Genomic DNA, 18,051 nt, shown 5'->3' on the forward strand with positions numbered 1-18,051 from the left:
CTCCTTTTTAGGAGAGGTTGACAAAGGCTACACACAGCCCTCCACTGGCGGCTCCCTTGAAAGGATTATCAGCATCTTCTCAGATTGGACTGAAGCATCCAGGTGTGTGTTGCAGGTACCTTTCTTTGGGTCTGGTATATGTGGCAGGAAACAGGATAATTCTCCTGCAGGTTGCTAGAGTGCCAATATTGGCTGCATTCACTCATTCATTCACTCATTTACTCCTAGTCTTTGGGGTGGTAGGTCTCCCCCTTAGCACTGGAGATATAATGGAGAACAAGGCATGTGGTTCCTGCTCTCAAGGACCCTAGAGTCTAGTGATGGGACAAAGAAACAGGCAATCACAGTACAGTTAAATTATCACTATAATAGAGGTTGAGGGAGTACCCAGCTTTTGGCTGCTTCTTATAGCTACCATCCCTATATTGCTTATAATTCTCCACTTTTTACTGGCCAATCCCTCATTACTCCAATCCCCTATTATAGTTAATACTTCTTATACTAATCTTTCTCTGTTCATGTTACTCTATGGCTTCTTTCTCCTGATTGGACCCAGACTGACATAGAATTGTACCAGCAGTGAAATTTGTGAGGGTTCATTGGTCTGGAGCATTTTGAAATATCCCCGTCAGGGTGGAAGATGAATTGCTGCAGCTTGTATCACCGACAAAAAGAAAGAGGCACAACCCTTGGTAGGTCACTTTGGAGGCAACATATGCATTTGAGTATGCAACCTCAACGCATCTACAGGCGGGTGGATTGGGAAGCAGAACAAGAGAAGGCTCTGCAGCTGTTTAGGCTACAGTACAAGCTACTCTATCACTTGGGTTTTGTGATCCAGCAGGTCCAATGATACTTGAAGTGTCACATAGAGAAGCTGTATGGAGCCTCTGGCAAGCACCGATACAGTTGTGGTGCAGACCTCTAGGATTGTGAAGCAAATCTACGTCTTCTTCTGCAGATGACTATCCTTTTGAGAAGCAGGTTCTGGCTTGCTACTAGGTCTTCGTAGAGGCTGAATGAGGTGACCATGCAGCTTGAGCTCTCCTCATAATATGGACGTTGTCTGACCTGCCTTGTTTTAAGGTTGGGCGTGCACAGTAGCAATCTTTCATCAAGTGGAAATGGTATATGAGAGACTGAACTCAGGCGGGTCCATGAGGTGCAGGTAAATTGTGTGAGTAGGTGGCTCAGACCCCTGCAACACAGCTCCTGTTGTTTGCCTATTCTCTTGTTCCGTGCCTGTGGCCTTCAGGGGATTGCTTATGACCAGCTGACTGAGGGAGAAAGCTCAAGCCTGGATTATAGATGGGTCTGTATGATATGCTGGTACTACACGAAAGTGGACAGCTGGAGCATTATAGCCCCACTCGGGGGACTGTGAAGACAGTGGTGAAGGAAAATCCTCCCAGTGGGCAGAAATTCAAGCAGGATATATGACTGTACACTATGTCTGGGGTGAGAGATGGCCAGAGTACAGATCTACATTGATTCATGGGCAATTGCTGATGGTTTGGCTGGATGGTCAGGGCCTTGAAGATTGGTGACAAGGAAATCTTGGACAGAGAGATGTGGCTGGACCCCTCTGAAGAGGCAGACTGAAGATACTCGTCTCCCATGTCAACGCCTCCAAAGGGCAGCCACTGCAGAGAAGACTCTTAATAATCAGGTAGACAAACTCCTGTGCTCTGTGGAGGTCGGAGAGCTTCTTTACACAGCTGCCACAGTGCTTGCTCCATGGGACCGTGACGAGGCCATGCAGCAGGGAGCGAGGATGTGGCAACAACAGAATTCCCCTTAAAAAGGCTGAGCTGCCTAATGCTTCTGCTGAGTGCCTGATCTGCCAGTGCCAGTGATTCCTCTACGGTGAGCCAAACGAATTTTGCCCGAAGGGAATATCAATCTCTGTACTACAAGCTGGTTGAGACATCTTACGAATTCCCTTATTAATTATTAAGTTAAGTAAACATTTTGATATATGTTCATGTTTTATTTTCAAGGGAGTCATGATTTTATCTTTTTGAACATTATATTTTAGAAGCAAGCACACAGTTTTTTCTTAGATTTTGGAGTAGCTTGGGGGTTAGTGGTAGATCCTCTGGCCCTGCCATTGGTTAACTCTAATAACTATCAGTGGAATTAAACAACAAATGAATAAATTAACCTCCACACAGAATTTCCTATGCAGTTTGCAGTCAGATTTGGTTACAATCCCCCCTCTGCCACTTAGAAGCTGGGCGACCATGAGCAAGTTATTCAGCCCTCCCAACTTCAATTTCCCCACCTATGAAATGGAGGCAATAAACTGCATTATAGGCTGTTACAAGGATTACATGAGTTGGTATGTGCAAAGGCCTTAGCATAGTGCCTGGCACATAGTAAAAGCTCTTTACAGAGGAGCTGGTATTATGAGTATGAGTTGACCAGGGTTACCAGGCTCGCTTGTCCCACTTTTAACCAAAAAATCAAGATGTGACATTTTTGGTGAGCCTTACTTATATGGTTTCTGGTTTTGTTTTTGTTTTTAAAATACTGAAAATATCTAGAGATTTTCAGTGATTCACAGTCCCCATTGGGCTCTTGCCTTTCCCACCGCCTCTCTGTGCCCGCAGGGCCCCTCCTATGCCGCATGTGGTTGCCCCAAAGCCTCGGCTTGAGTCCCCCTCTCTCAATTACCTTCCTCCTCCTCTTCCAAACCCCTACAAGGGCCTGAATGGCCCCAGGGAGGTCTCACACAGAGGGGCTGGAAAAGGGCTCATTAGCCCAGATAAGCTGCTTTCAAAGTTGATCTGACCCAGGGAGTCCTTCCGGGGATCCTCCAAGGTCAAAACTATTTTCATAATAATACTGACTCTTCTTTCTGTATGTGTGGCTTTTAAAACACTCACTTTCTCAGGAGTTTTCCAGAGGCTACTGATGTGTGGTGAAGGCATCATCACTGGAATATGTGCTTCTGTATTCTTGGGTTTTATGATTTTTCTCAGTTTGAATTTATAATATGATAAATATTGATAGATATAATTCATATAAACAAAAAGCTCTTTGGGGTCCTCAATAATTTTTAAGAGTGTAGACGGATCCTAAGATGGAAAACTTTGAGAACCACTGGCCCAGATGAATCTCTAATTGATGATAATTACCAATTTGATACATGAGTAGGGATCGCTTATGTGGGGTCGGGGGAGAGGAGAGAAAAGAATGAACAAGAGGAAGGGGAATAGGGAGGAGGGGGAGAAGAAGAGGGGGAGAGCGAGGAGGAGGAAGGGGATAAGGAAAGAGGTGAAACAAGAAGAGAGAGGAGGGAGGAGATGGGGCAAGGGAAAGGGGAGGAGGAGGGAGAAGGGAAAGGAGTTGGAAAGGAGAGGAAGGGAACGGAAAGGGAGGAGGGGAAGGTACTTTACATACCTTGGAACTGTCCCATTTCCTAGATGAGGGAACTAAGGCTGAGACAAACTTAGACATTGTATATCCTGTAAAAGTGGTAGAGCTGGGTCTGAAACTAGGTGCACATCCTTTGTCCCCATGCTGTCCCCCTCTTATAGCTGAGTCCTAGTGTCAGCAGGACCACCTTCTAGCCAGATGGCCAAGCAACTATGAGAGGCAAAGATGCTAAGGCCCTTACAACCTGTACTGCCTTTAAGCCACTTATAATCCCGGGAAGGGTATAGAGGAGGTCCAGGGTGGGAAGAGGGAAGTGGATATGGGGTGCCTGCTCTGGCCCTGGGCTCATTCCAGAACAGGACCAGCAGCAGGGCGCTACTTCTGGGAGGCCGGCCGCCCATTCCCTCCAAAGCAGCTGCCTTGGTTTCAGTTCACAGGTATTTCCCACAAACACCTATCATCACATACCTCCTTGTTTGACCCCGCTGTCTGCCTAACCTTTCTCTTCTCTGGCTGGAAAGGGGGCGTCCAAGGCTATGCACACCTCGGGGCACATCTGTTTGGCCCCTTCACCACAATGGTTTGGTAGCTTTGCCGCCAAGTCCTCTAAAAAAAAGAAAGCCTGATTAAAAAACTCCACTCAGCATTATTTTCAATATGCAAAATATAATTTATTACCTGGGGTTTATCCTTCAGTCTCCATGTGGTGTAGGATATTTCCAACCAAGTATTTCATCAATAAATACTAAACGACAGGCACTGTGAGATTAAATACTTATGGGTGAGGTGGCTAACTGCCCATGGGGGTGAGCGTTTGAGGGAATACTTTCTTAGGGCCCTGAAGGTCACTTTTTTTAAAATTATTTTTTATTTATTTTTTTAAACATCTTTATTGGAGTATAATTGCTTTACAATGGTGTGTTAGTTTCTGCTTTATAACAAAGTGAATCAGCTATACATATACATATATGCCCATATCTGCTCCCTCTTGCGTCTCCCTCCCACCCTCCCTATCCCACCCTTCTAGGTGGTCACAAAGCACCGAGCTGATCTCCCTGTGCTATGCGGCTGCTTCCCACTAGCTATCTATTTTACATTTGGTAGTGTATATATGTCCATGCCTCTCTGTCACTTTGTCCCAGCTTACCCTTCTTCTCCCCGAGTCCTCAAGTCCATTCTCTATGTGTGCCTTTATTCCTGTCCTGCCCCTAGGTTCTTCAGAACCATTTTTTTTTTTAAGATGCCATATAAATGTGTTAGCATATGGTATTTGTTTTTCTCTTTCTGACTTACTTCACCCTGTATTGACAGTCTCTAGTTCCATCCACCTCACTACAAATAACTCAATTTCGTTTCTTTTTATGGCTGAAATGTGGTCACTTTTGTGGTCACATTGTGGTCACTTTTTTGATTGGAAAGTTAGGGGCTACTTTGCATATATACTGAAGATGCTCCCCACCTCTCCAAACATATAACCTTGAATTTGCTTCCCCAGAGTCTGGGTGACTTTTCCTTTGCCCTGCCTTCCTTCACTTCTGGGAGGCCCAGGTCAGAGTGCAGAGACACGAAAAGGTCTGTGGAAGAGAGGGAAGGGGATGCCATAACTAGGAGCCCAGGAACAAGCTCAGGACCATTCTGGGAGCAGAGCTTGAGAATTTCACAGGACACATTCTGGGGCCAGCCCTTCAGCAGTTGGCAGGAGCTTGGTAGACCCTGTGCCCATTTCCCTGAGCCCCTGCCCAGACTGGAATCTACTAGAGGGAGAAGGTGGCTGAAAAGTTGTCCCTCTGGACCATGCTCCCTCCCCCCTCCCCTCTGGGCTCTCAAGGTGGGTAGGGTGGGGTGGAGGTTGGGGGGATGCGGGAGGAGGGGGAGTGAGGGGGTAGGGGGGTGAGCAGGAGCCTTTCATATTTTCTCTCTCTACTCCAGGGCCTGTTGTGTAGTAAAACCCTTGGTAAATGTTTTCTTGGCAAATGATTGCATATAATCATTATGTTTATTTTAAAAGAGTTGATGGGAAAGCTGGCTTGGGTGATTTTTGACTGACTGGGCCCATCTTGATACCTGAACAAGTTATTTTGCAGGTGGGCCTGGCATGCCCCCTGAGGTTTACAGGGGCTCTGGGTCCAGGCCTGTTGGATGGCTCCAGCCCTGGAAGGGCAACTTCAAGCAGCAGAGCCTGCGGCTGGGCCTGCAAAGTCAGAACTACCATTAGGAAAAGGGCCAGGCTGGAGCAGGGCCAAGAGAGGGGACCGAGGATCCAGGGGACTCAGCACACACAGCCCTCGGGCACCACGAGAACCTGGCCTGCCAGACCCCAGACCACCCACAGGGCAAGCCTCACCCAGGAACCATTTTTGGTCTGAGATGACCTTTTATTTCCCTAAGTGATGCATGCCATCTTTATGAATGAGGAGTTTTCTAAAACAAAGAATAAGCCTCTACACCTTAAAACAAAACAGAACAGAAAATAAGGGATCCTGTAACTAAAGCACTTGGTATCTTCCAGAAGGAACTGCTGAATTTCAAATAAAGACAAGATATATTGTATGTTATTTTTCCTCAATATAAGTGAAACAAAGACATTATCATTCGAGACCTATCAATTAATTTGTATATGTAATTACACTTGCAATGCAATAAAGATGAGTATAACTGATATGGACAAGATTCATTTTAGCCTGAGTAGATGCTACTAATCCTAATACGTCTAACACTACAAACAGGTTTCTAAATGAGTTTACTGTCTTGTGTTCCCACACAGAAAGGTTTTGGTTGCTCTGAGAAGCATTTGTGTCACAAACAGCACTCAGCTTTTCCCTCTAATGAAAGAAAACGTCCTGTCCACATGATGCAGTGATATATCCCACCATCACAAGATTCACACATCAAACCTTCTATTTTATGATATCTCTGCTTCATTTATAACTGTTTACACATATGAAAATGTTTTATCCGAAAAAATACAATAGGACGCAAGGCTGAGAAGGATACTTTCACCATATAAACACACTTTAAAAAAATTGATTCTGTCTAATTACATTTGGAATTAGCATTTTCTTCTATCAAAGACCAATTAACACTGTCCTTCTCACACAGTCCATTGAAGTCAGCACTTCCAGGGGAAGGTTCCAAAAGTCACAGTGTACACCGAGAAAAATCAGCTTTTAAAGTGCTCCGAAAAATAAATTTGATTCAAGGAAACAATATGGTATATATTATATGCTGAACTGTACAGGGGATAGAATGAGTGGAGACGATAGTTTAGAATAACCTTAAAAACAGATACATTTTAAAAACTGTTTGAAATGAAAAACACTGTACTTGAAGGTGTTCTCATAAGTGCTGCAGGCTCATACTGGGATCTTTCCAGGGTGGTGGTTTTAACAGTAATATTGAAGATGCTTGCTGAACTTTCAGTCATGGAGCTGCTCCCTTAAGCTAAGTTGCAATAAACTCTCAGATCCTCTAGAAGCAAGATCTATTTACATGTGACGATTTCAAATTCTATTCTCAGGTACCTATGTGTGCATTATGATTAAGCCCAGACCTGCAAAGACACAAACAGATAATCTTTAGTCTGTTTTCAGTTAATGACTTGTAAAACCTGAGTTTAAAGAGATAAAATCAAAGTCTACTATACACAAACATACACACTACATCCAAAATAGAGCATTCACATGTCTTAGAAAGATAACACTTTACTCCTAGCAACTCAAAGGTGCTTCTTTGGCCCTGGCTCCCCCTCTCCCTTAATCATCCGAAGGGCAGCTGTGGCCTTCTTGCTAGGGAAGGTAACTCTTAGATTGAAAACCAGAACCCTCTGTACCCATTCAGCTCACTGGGTACATTGACATGGGTTTATTAATTTAGCAAACTCTTACCCAGGATGATGAAGTCACAGATAACTTTACTGTTTGTTTCAGGAAATTTGCAAAAATCCTTTTATCTATTTACCCTAAGACTAGACTACTCAATTACCCTCTTTAGAAAAGACACACACTTCTCATGACAGTACACAGCATCAAATGACAGGCTACTTTTCAAGACGGTCTTCGAAATTCTCTCCCTCCCCCCACCCTGTGTCCAACAATCTTAAACTACGCCACAAATTTGTCCAATCCTAATTAAGTCCCTCCATCAAAAGACTTGCCTTCAACCAGACTCCCCAAACCTCATAAATACCTGCCTTTGCTCTCCCCTTCTGAAATGCTAATAAGACTGTCAAGTTTGTGATCTTCCACAGTGAGGTAAGCTTTGCTTGATGAACAGGTTATTTTGGTGGCATTTCTAGGGAGCCAACATCTGACAAAGTCATGGAGCTCTTCGAGAATATAATAAAAGCCACGAGGACACTTTTCCTGGAAAAATGCACACGCGCATGCACACACACACACACAATTTAGCATATAATTGCAGGGGCTTCATAGGTCTCCTGAAGCCCCTGTGTGGGCTTCACAGGGGTCTGTGACCAAAGAACAAGAACCCAGCACTACTGGGAGGTGAGAATGGCAATCTGGCTTGTCAAAGGCCGGAATCAGACTTTTAGGGTATCTATGCTTGAATAGCTGCATTGATGGGGAACTCACTACCTCCCCAGGCAAATCATTTCTCTGTGGCTATAGAATTGAAAGTAGAGCTCTATTTTGGCTGCCCAGGCCCATCCTAGCTTACTCTGACCTCTCTGCTTTCAGGAAGGCCAATCACTCCTGCTCTCACACACAGAGGAAAGTAGAAAAACTTCTCTCTTACTCTGAGGGTATGATCCCATGATCCTGAGCAAAAGGCAGTCCCATCAGGGGAAACTCGTAGAGTACTAACTCGGTTTTCATGTCCAAACAAGATGGAGACTCGGGATCCCTTGAGGACATCCCAGACGTTGATGGTATAATCGTTGTATCCAGCAAACAGCAGGCGACCTTAAAGCAGGAGGATATGATGGTTATTAAACCAGTTCCTTCCTTCTTGTTTTTCTTTTCATGACTCTCACTCATGCGCTTGCTCATTCATTCATTCATTCATTCAATAAAGTGATTTAGTGCCCATTATGTGCCAGGCACTGTGCTTTGCGCTGGGGATTCAAAGAGGAGAAAGCACAGTTGCTGGCCCCTGTGGTGGTGGTGGGCAGGCTGACTCATAAATCATTGCAGCACCCTGTGGTAAGGGCTGTCATGGAAGTGCTCAGCTATGTGTGAAGTGTTATGTGATCACAGAGGAAGGGGGATCAAGAAGGGCACTACAGGGAACTTCCCTGGTGGCGCAGTGGTTAAGAATCCGCCTGCCAATGCAGGGGACACGGGTTCGAGCCCTGGTCCGGGAAGATCCCACATGCCGCGGAGCAACTAAGCCCATGCGCCACAACTACTGAGCCTGCGCTCTAGAGCCCACAAGCCACAACTACTGAGCCCGTGTGCCACAACTACTGAAGCCCGCGCACCTAGAGCCCGTGCTCCACAACAAGAGAAGCCACCGCAATGAGAAGCCCGCACACCACAATGAAGAGTAGCCCCTGCTCAACGCAACTAGAGAAAGCCCTCGCACAGCAACGAAGACCCAATGCAACCAAAAATAAATAAATAAATAAAAATTAAATTAAATTAAAATTTTAAAAAAATAAAGGGCACTACAGGGAAAGCAACATTTGAGCTGGCCTTTGAGGGCTGAATAGGAGTTTGCAATGCAGAGAAGGAAGGGAAAAGCCGTTCCAGTAACAGCATGCATGCACAAAGGCACAGCTACACAACCGGGGGGTGTCTGGGAAAACTGAATGGTCCAGTGACCCAGCATACGAGTGCTGCCTTAACTTTCACAGGCAGCCTTCCCAGCTGTGAGGGCAGAGGTGCCATGAGCTTCAGGGCATTAAGAAAGGGACTCTTGCTTCACTCCCCCCAACCTCTGAAAAAAAAGGTCCCTTTTCAGGTGTGAAGGGAAAATGGAAGGCTGGAGAGGAAATGCCTAAAGGCACTGCAGATGGAGTTTTGATACATCATTGTTTTGAAGAAGAGCATTAGGTGGGCCCAGCCTTCATTTCCCGTGGAGTGAACTGGGCTGGGGAAGCTGCTTCAGGCAGGGCAAAGCGGGCTGTCAAAAATGCAGTGGGGGAAACCTGGTGCAAAAGTAGACTCTTTAGCACATGGGCCCATAGGAAGTTTAGCTAGGAGGGGAAGCTTGGCAGAGCTGGGTTTCATTGAAGTCCTGTTTTACAGTCCCGGGAAAGTTTCTGAAATAAAATCTTACCACTGAGGGAGAAGTCCACGCTGGAAGCTCCAAAGATGATACTCTCTTTGGAATAGATGGCAACCTCCCTGTCTGCCCGGAGGTCGTAGAGGCGACACTGGGGTGACAAAGAAGACAAAGAGGCACTTGCTTCTGGATCCTGTTTGGTGCATCGATGGCCACAGAGCTACAGGCAGGTGCCAGTGGCTTGTGTAGTTTGAGGGATAAGGGAAAAACCTCTTTCGTTTTCTCTCCTAGTATTTTCTCCCTCAATCCCGATTCCTATTAATCTCCATGGATTACTGGAGATTCAGAGAAACAGCAAATACAGATTTCTTTAGGTACAAAAACAAAAATGAAAGCCCTCTTTTTTTTTCTGACAAAGAATATGTGTTCACTGCAGAAAATTCAGGAAAACTCAGAAATGCATAAAGAAGGAAATAAAAGTCACCCCCAATCCTAGAGGTATTTACTAACATCTGGACTATTTCCTTCAGTCTTAATCTATTCTATGTGTGGATTTAAATGGGGTGGATGTTTCATTATTGCTTCTATTAGCATTATGTTATGAGCATTTTCTCATATCATTAACTAATCTTAAAAAAAAACAGGGGTAAAATGGTTGTTATATTCCTCGTGTGGATATATCAGAATCTACTTAGCCATACCCTGCTAAGTGTTTGATTATGTCTGATTTTTCTCTTTTACAAATAAAATTATGGGGAAGCCATGATCCTTCTTCTATAAAAATCTTTATATGCATCTCTGATATTTTCCTTAGAATAGCAAAAAAATAGAATCCTTAGAATAGAATTGTTCCCAAGAAATAGCATGGCTGGATCAAAGGGCAGGGAAGTTTTGAAAGCTCTTGAATTTTCCCAAATGTATGCCCTTAAATTTTGTTAAATATTTTTTGAAATACAGAAGTTTTAAATTTTCCTTATTATCAAACCCTCAATCTATTCCCCTGTAATTTCTTCCATGATAGCAAATTAGAGTGCAATTCATTATTTAATAAGATATTTGCTATTTTGAGGGCACAGGAAGATATTTTTTTTCTCCTGAAATATAGGTCAACATAATTTGACAATTAGTATCAAAAGCCTTAAAACTAGGCTGATTTTTAACTCAACAAGTTCATGTCTGAGAATTAATTCTCAGGAAATGATAAGAGAGGTACCAAAAATATTTGCTTATAGCAGTGTTTTTAACAGGAAAAAAAACCTTGGAAAAAACCTAATGACCCAAAACTTGAAGATTGGTTAAGTAAATGATGGCATATCCATAACATGGAAAACTATTCAATCATTAAGAAAATATAATGTGGGAGAAAAATACGTATTGGCATGGGAAAATGTTCACAATCTATTGCTAAGTGAAAAAAGCAAATTATAAAGCATTTTGTTTAAAAACTAAAAAGACAGAAAGGAATTCACTGAACTGTGATTTTTCTTGGGTATAATGATTAACATAATTTAGTGTTTTCCCCCAAGTTTTCTTTATTGAAGTCACATCAGTTCTGTAATCAGGAAAAAAGTTATTTTTGAAAACCAGAACTAGGTCAGCATATCTCTCCTTTGGATAGGAAAAGCTCTCAATAACTTAGAAACATACCGTAGCATCATCTGATCCCGAAGCAAAGGCATCTCCGCTCGGGTAGTATCTGCAGAGAGAAAGTGTGGGGAGAAAGCACTTAGAGTTGTGATTCCCAGTCCTGGGTGCCCATCAGAACCATTTGCGAAGGCTGTCCCATGCTGGTCCCTCAGACTTCTAGGGATACACGGACCACTCATTACAGAGGCCAGAAAGGGAGGTTCATCTGGAAGGTCCCATTGACCTACCTAATTTTCTTCTCTGTAAACAGGGGACAGTGACACTGGCCTTGCAGAGTATTGGCGAGGAGTAAATGAGATAATATGTATATCTGTACCAGACACCGAACACAGGCAGGTCCCCTGTATCCTTGCTTCCCCTTGATCATATACCCCATGCCCAAGACTTGGCCAGAGCTAAGGGATAAGACAGTGGTTATAAACACAGACACTGCAATCAGATATACAGAGCCACAGGCAGCTGTCTGCACTGACCACTCACTACATGGGATACTTCTGGCAAGTGCCTTCACCTGGCCCAGCCTCAGTTTCTTCATCTGAAAAGTGAGGAAGATAATGCACATATCCTGCTATAAAGACTGAATAAGACAGTATATATAGTATACAAAGAATGTGGCATGGTGCCAAATAAAAAGCATGCAATAAATAATGATTATTACTGTTATAGTCATCCTCTCCTCTAATCAGGCCTTCAGGGACTTCCCTGGTGGTCCAGTGGGTAAGACTCCGCGTTCCCAGTGCAGGGGGCCCGGGTTCGATCCCTGGTCGGGGAACTAGCTCCCGCGTGCATGCCGCACGCCGCAACGAAGATCCCGCGTGCTGCAACTAAGACCTGGCACAGCCAAAATAAATAAATATCTAAAAAGAAAAATAATCAGGCCTTCTGGAGAGAGGGCAGCCTAAGTAGAGACCTGGTGGATATTAGAAGAAGAGGGTTCTGGGTAGAGGGAACAGCATGGGTGAGAGAATGTGCATGTTTAAGCTGTTATTTCATGAATATATAGGGATTTAATATATTTTTGTGGCTTTATATTCTATCCTGTATCTTAAAAACCTCATTTACTATCTGTAGTAATTTCTCAATTGATTTCCTTGGATTTTCTGGGTAATTACTGCACATTTGCAAAAGGTGATAGTTTTTTTCCCCTGTTTTCCTTTCCTACATTTGAGGTCAAAGAGCTAGAAAATCCTCATTAATATTTCTACCACTAAGGTAATTAAGTATTCTTATTGTGTTCTGGCTTTTTAAAAATTATTATTATTATTTTTTTATTTATTTATTTTTGGCTGTGTTGGGTCTTCATTGCTGCACACGGGCTTTTCTCTGGTTGCGGTGCGCAGGCTTCTCATTGCGGTGGCTTCTCTTGTTGCGGAGTACGGGCTCTAGGCGTGCAGGCTTCAGTAGTTGTGGCACATGGGCTCAGTAGTTGTGGCTCACGGGCTCTAGAGCGCAGGCTCAGTAGCTGTGGCGCACGGGCTTAGTTGCTCCGCAGCCTGTGGGATCTTCAAGGACCAGGGCTCAAACCCGTGTCCCCTGAATTGGCAGGCGGATCCTTCTTCTTTTTTTTTTTTTGTTAATTTTATTTTTGGCTGTGTTGGGTCTTCGTTTCTGTGCAAGGGCTTTCTCCAGTTGCGGCGAGTGGGGGCCACTCTTCATCGCGGTGCGTGGGCCTCTCACTGTCGCGGCCTCTCCCGTTGCGGAGCACAGGCTCCAGATGCGCAGGCTCAGTAGTTGTGGCTCACGGGCTTAGTTGCTCCGCGGCATGTGGGATCTTCCCAGACCAGGGCTTGAACCCGTGTCCCCTGCATTGGCAGGCAGATTCTTAACCACTGTGCCACCAGGGAAGCCCCGCAGGCGGATTCTTAACCACTGCACCACCAGGGAAGCCCTGTGTTCTGGCTTTTAAGGGGAATAAGTCTAGCGCTTTCCTCTAAGTATAAATATTCTTGAGTGATTATACTTTAAATGCTGTCCTGACAGTGCCAGCTTCTAAATTTATATGTCAAGTCCTGGCCTCTCTCTTGGAATCCGGTTCACAGCTCCTGCTACCTACTTGACATTCCCACTTGGTCGTATAACAGCATCTCAGACTTAGCTAGCCCAAGACAGAGCTCCAGAATCCATGCGCAACCACTGCCTTCTCCCTGCACTGCCTCCAACCCTCCCTGTCTTAGCAAATGGATCAGTGCTTACTGCCCCTTATAAAAGATTCGGGTTCCCTAAGCTCAGGGTTCTTCTCCTATAATGCAGCCCTTTGCATGGGCAGGTGTCGTTTGGCCCTTTTCATGTGACCCTGTAGAATTGGGGCTTAGGTAACCAGCACAAAATGCTGATACCCCAGCTACTGCCATCACTATGAGTAACCAACTATCCTTCATCTCTAACCCAGGAGTCTCATGCCTTCTAGCAGCATCCATGAATCTGTGGCAGCCTTACTTCATAGCTTGCAGCTAGGGTAAAATCTCAGATCCTTCCCAATTCTAGACATTTCTATCCTCCCTGTGTGTCTTCTTTAGTTTCAGCCACCATCATTTCATTCTAAAACTCACACAACAACCTTCTAACTGGCCGTCATATTTCCATTCTTGTTCCCCTACAATCCATTCTCCATACAGCATCCAGAGTGATCTTTTAAAGGCAAAACATGGATCATGTTAGCCACCTCCCCAACTCAGGACTCGCTAGTGGTCACCTGGCCTTTTGTTAGGTCCCTGAACATCTCACCTCCCTGATCTTCCCCCCAGCTCTTTGCAAGCCTGGCTCCTTCATTATCCTGGTCTCAATTTAAACATCAATTTCTCAGAGAGGCCTGACCATTCAAAGAAATAACCCATCTTATCACAGTTCCCAGTTTTACTTTTTCTTAGCACTTAGCAGTACTTAAATAGCACGTTTATCTGTGCTTTGTCTTCTGTAGGACAGTAGAGATGTTGTCTTGTTCAAAACAGTATTCCCAGTTTCTGGAATAATGTCTAGCAGATAAGGACTTAATAAACATTTGTTGAATGAATGAATGAGAAACACTGACTTGACCTAGACAGGATAATATCCATTGCTCCTAGTGCAATTATATTAAAATTCTCCAGGAAATCTGGAGTGCTGTTCAGTCCCACCACAAATCAGCCATTATTGCTGGAAAAGCCTCTCTCAGCCAAGTAAATTGAGCCTAGAGGCTAAACACTAGCCCAGGCCGGGGAACACTGGAGGACAGAGGAGCAACGTGAATATTCTACTCACTGACCGGACACTGTTGATGTCAGATTCGTGTGTTTCAAAGGCCTGCACGCACTGTCCAGAACGCATGTCCCACACCATGGCTTTCTTGTCACATCCCTACAAACAGAAAGTTACTCACAGTTATGTACAATGCAAGGAATGTCTACAGACAGGCATGAGTTCTGGTTATGTCCCAGAGACCTTTTAGTTCCCATTAGTAAATGGCTGACAATATGCTTTTCTGGCACTAGCTTTACCTAAGGCCACTTTCCTCACCTGATAAGCCCTCACACGGCCAGAGCGAGGTCTTGGGGTCAGGGTGACAGGCAAGGGAAGGCACCCAGCCCCCTTTTAAGCATGTTTTCTTCTCTCCCACCTTTCTGAGGGGCTGCAAACTCTCCAGAGCCTCCTTCTCCCCTTCCTCCTGGGCATCTCTCTTCGCTTTTCCCTCTCTTTCCCCCTCCTCTTTATCTCTGCCTCTATAAGCCCAGACAGGAGGAGGGCAGGTGGACAGTGGGTGTGGTGGGACCTCCCAGCTTTGTCTCAGGTGTGTGGGGCAGCCTGAGCACAGGTGGAGAGCCAGGTGCCCCTGGGCCAGCTGCACCCCAGCAGCCTCGTCAGGGTGTCAGCTGGGTGGCTCAGGCGAGTCACCTCCCTGGGCTTCTGCCTCAACACCTGTAAAGTGAACCTTCTCTGGGTTGCTACCATGACCCAGAGAATCATAAACACCAGGCTTTCTCATACTATCCTGCTTCCGGGAGCATTTTGATAAATTCCTGCAGAGCTTTCTGTGATCCAGCATGAGCAGTAATAATTAGACTCTCAAAGGTCAAACAGAAGGAGTAATGGGTTAAAATTAGTGTCCAAGTTGTTGGTTTCAACTCAGAGGAAAGGGTGGACGAGGTGTCATAACTGATGTCTCAGAAAGACCTGCTGTGGGAGTTCGGCACTCCAAGCATCTTTACTGAGAATGTGGACAAAGGAATCAGAGTGTCTTCAAATCGTTACAGGACCCTAAATCAAATGGAGTTTAATACTCTGAAAGAGACAATACAATCTACAATGATATCAACAATTTGGAAAAACAGTGTAGTTGAGTAGGGATAAATACAGTTATACAAAGACACAAGAATGAAATGCACACAGATAGGGCCAAGTACCCAGGAAGAAAATCAGGGTCCCTGCCAACTAGAGGCCTCACAGCCCTCACCTGAGGCCCAGGACTAAGATGTGGGCAGCTCGAAGAAAACATCATTAGATAGTGTTTGCATCTCTGTCCTCTCTCATCACTGTCTCCTGAGCGAGACGAGACAGGACCCAGGGGTCAGGCCAGCCACCTCAGTTCTCCATTCTTATTCCCAGGTGTCCACAGAAATACTTGCCTCTCTGCATAACACACTGTAAACTCTTCCCTCTACTGCTCACAATATCCTGCAGAAGGTGGGGGGCAAATGCTATCGTGCCTTATGCCCAATTTACAGAGGATGAAATGTAGAGTCAGGTAGCAAACGTGGGTCCCAGGTGTCCTGGCTCCTCATCCGCTGCTCCTCTGCCATGGCGGCCTGCCTGTCCAACTCTTAGCCTTCAGATACACTGTTCCCTGTGCCTGAGAGTGGGAGGGGCTGCTGACTGGCAGGGGTGGGGCGGGAGAGTGTCCCACCAGTGTCAAAGCTCTGATCACACCACAGCGATGCCTCGCCACCACTGCCACCTGAGTCTCCTGGTGCCCAGCGACTGTCTCTAGAGCTCTCAGATGCTAACTCTCTGCTGCTTATTTAAGGAATCTCAGCCCCATCCAGGGAAGTGTGCAGTCTAGTCCCACAGATTAACAGGAAGTGCCACCATGAGCCTCCCTAGTGGACAAAGGACCCCCCCAGAGATCCTCCTTGGGTCTTTACCCCAGACACGAAGGTGTTCCCGGTTTCTGAGGGAGCCAGGTCCAAGCAGAGCACATCGGCCCCGTGCCCATGGAAGCTCTGCAGCAGCTGCCCGCTCTCCACGTCCCACAGGGCACACGTGCCGTCGCCACTCGCTGTCAGGATCTGCCGCAGGAAAGGACAGGAAGGGTGTGGCTGTCATTAATGTCCCTGTCAGGGGAAGCCAAGCAGATGCTTACGGTTCCACGGGGAAGAGGAGGCTCCTTACACACACACACACACACACACACACACACACACACACACACCTGCTAAACCTGGACTCAAGCACAGAACTCTTTCTCTGGTACTGAGAAAGAAACAGTTCATTTTTGACACCCTCGCTGTCCTTGAGCTGTTTATGTGCCTGTCCGCCTGCAGAGTATGAAATCCGGAGGTCTCCCTGCGGTACCTGCGGGGCTCTGTACCTGCCTGCCACGTAGGAAGTGCTCTGTGAACGTTTGCTTAACAGAACCTCAAGCGGCTCCCACAAGCAGCCAAGCCCAGCGTTGTGCTTCCCAGACATTAATGTGCAACCCCACACTCAGCTGCTTGCGAATAGAGAGCCTGGGGTGGGGCCCGAGATTCTGTCTTTCCCACAAACTCCCAGGTGACGCTGACCCGGCTTGCTGGGACCCACCTGGAGCAGGATTTTGCTAAACACATTCTCCTGTAGCTGCATCCCCCAGAGGCTCCCTGGGCCACTGAGTGGTGCTGACAGACACACAGGGCCAACCGGCATCTGCCGTGTGCTGACCACGTCCAGGCCCTCCGCTAGGTGTCAGGGTTTGCAGAAAGACTGTGTCTTGGTCTCTGCTCTCCTGGAGCTTGGTCAACAGGATTGGCAGGAAGGACTGAAACCCACCAAACTCCCTGTCCCCACGTTAATCAATTCCAGGGCCAGGCACACTTCCTGGTGCTGCGTTAGACAATACTGAGAAACCAAGTAAAAATAACCTAGCTGGCCGCTCCAGGAAATACCTGCTCCTGCAAGATAAAACTGTGAACCAACTAAGCTTACTTATCAAGACTAACAGCTTTGCAAAAAATTAATGAAACAGAAACCTCAATTAAATACAGTGGGAGACCGGAAGGGGGAGCTCTCATGTCCTGTGATGATAGAGACCAACAGGAAGAAGACAGACTTTTCTTCTTTCCTGGGAAGGATTCAGCCAATGAAAAGCCATGGACTCTGGCTTCCCTGGTGGCGCAGTGGTTAAGAATCCACCTGCCAATGCAGGGGACACGGGTTCGAGCCCTGGTCCAGGAAGATCCCACATGCTGCAGAGCAACTAAGCCCGTGCGCCACAACTACTGAGCCTGTGCTCTAGAGCCTGCAAGTCACAACTACTGAGCCCACGAGCCTAGAGCCTGTGCTCCACAACGAGAAGCCACCGCAGTGAGAAGCCCACGCACCACAACGAAGAGTAGCCCCCGCTCGCCGCAACTAGAGAAAGCCCATGTGCAGCAACGAAGACCCAACGCAGCCAAAAATAAATAAATAAAACAAATAAATTAAAAAAAAAAAAAGAAAAGCCATGGACTCTCTTTAATCCTCCCAACTTCCTTTTCCACTCTGTAAAAGGGTTCTCCTTGCCTTGCTGTGTGGGGACTTGCACATGCCTCGCCATGGTCCACTCGCTATGGTTGCAGGCAAAAAAAGCGCAGGTGCAGCAGCTTGCTCCGGAAACCTCGCTGGTTTCCTCCA

General features: G+C 45.9%; 1 protein-coding gene across 1 annotated transcript in view; it reads right to left on the bottom strand.

Moving 5' to 3' along the window:
• Positions 1–4,417: 4,417 nt before the first annotated feature.
• Positions 4,418–18,051, bottom strand: part of GNB5 (G protein subunit beta 5) — a 43,732-nt gene continuing 30,098 nt past the window's right edge. Inside the window, exons 6-11 of the mRNA XM_068551724.1 lie at positions 16,326–16,469; positions 14,453–14,544; positions 11,212–11,260; positions 9,619–9,715; positions 8,134–8,300; positions 4,418–6,931 (exon numbers count right to left, since the gene is read on the bottom strand). Of these exons, the coding sequence (XP_068407825.1) occupies positions 6,920–6,931; positions 8,134–8,300; positions 9,619–9,715; positions 11,212–11,260; positions 14,453–14,544; positions 16,326–16,469 (561 nt within the window). The 3' untranslated portion in view covers positions 4,418–6,919. The remainder of the gene's footprint in view (positions 6,932–8,133; positions 8,301–9,618; positions 9,716–11,211; positions 11,261–14,452; positions 14,545–16,325; positions 16,470–18,051) is intronic.

Source organism: Eschrichtius robustus, chromosome 1, assembly GCF_028021215.1.
Source record: "Eschrichtius robustus isolate mEscRob2 chromosome 1, mEscRob2.pri, whole genome shotgun sequence".
In the NCBI taxonomy this organism is placed as follows: Eukaryota; Metazoa; Chordata; class Mammalia; order Artiodactyla; family Eschrichtiidae; genus Eschrichtius; species Eschrichtius robustus.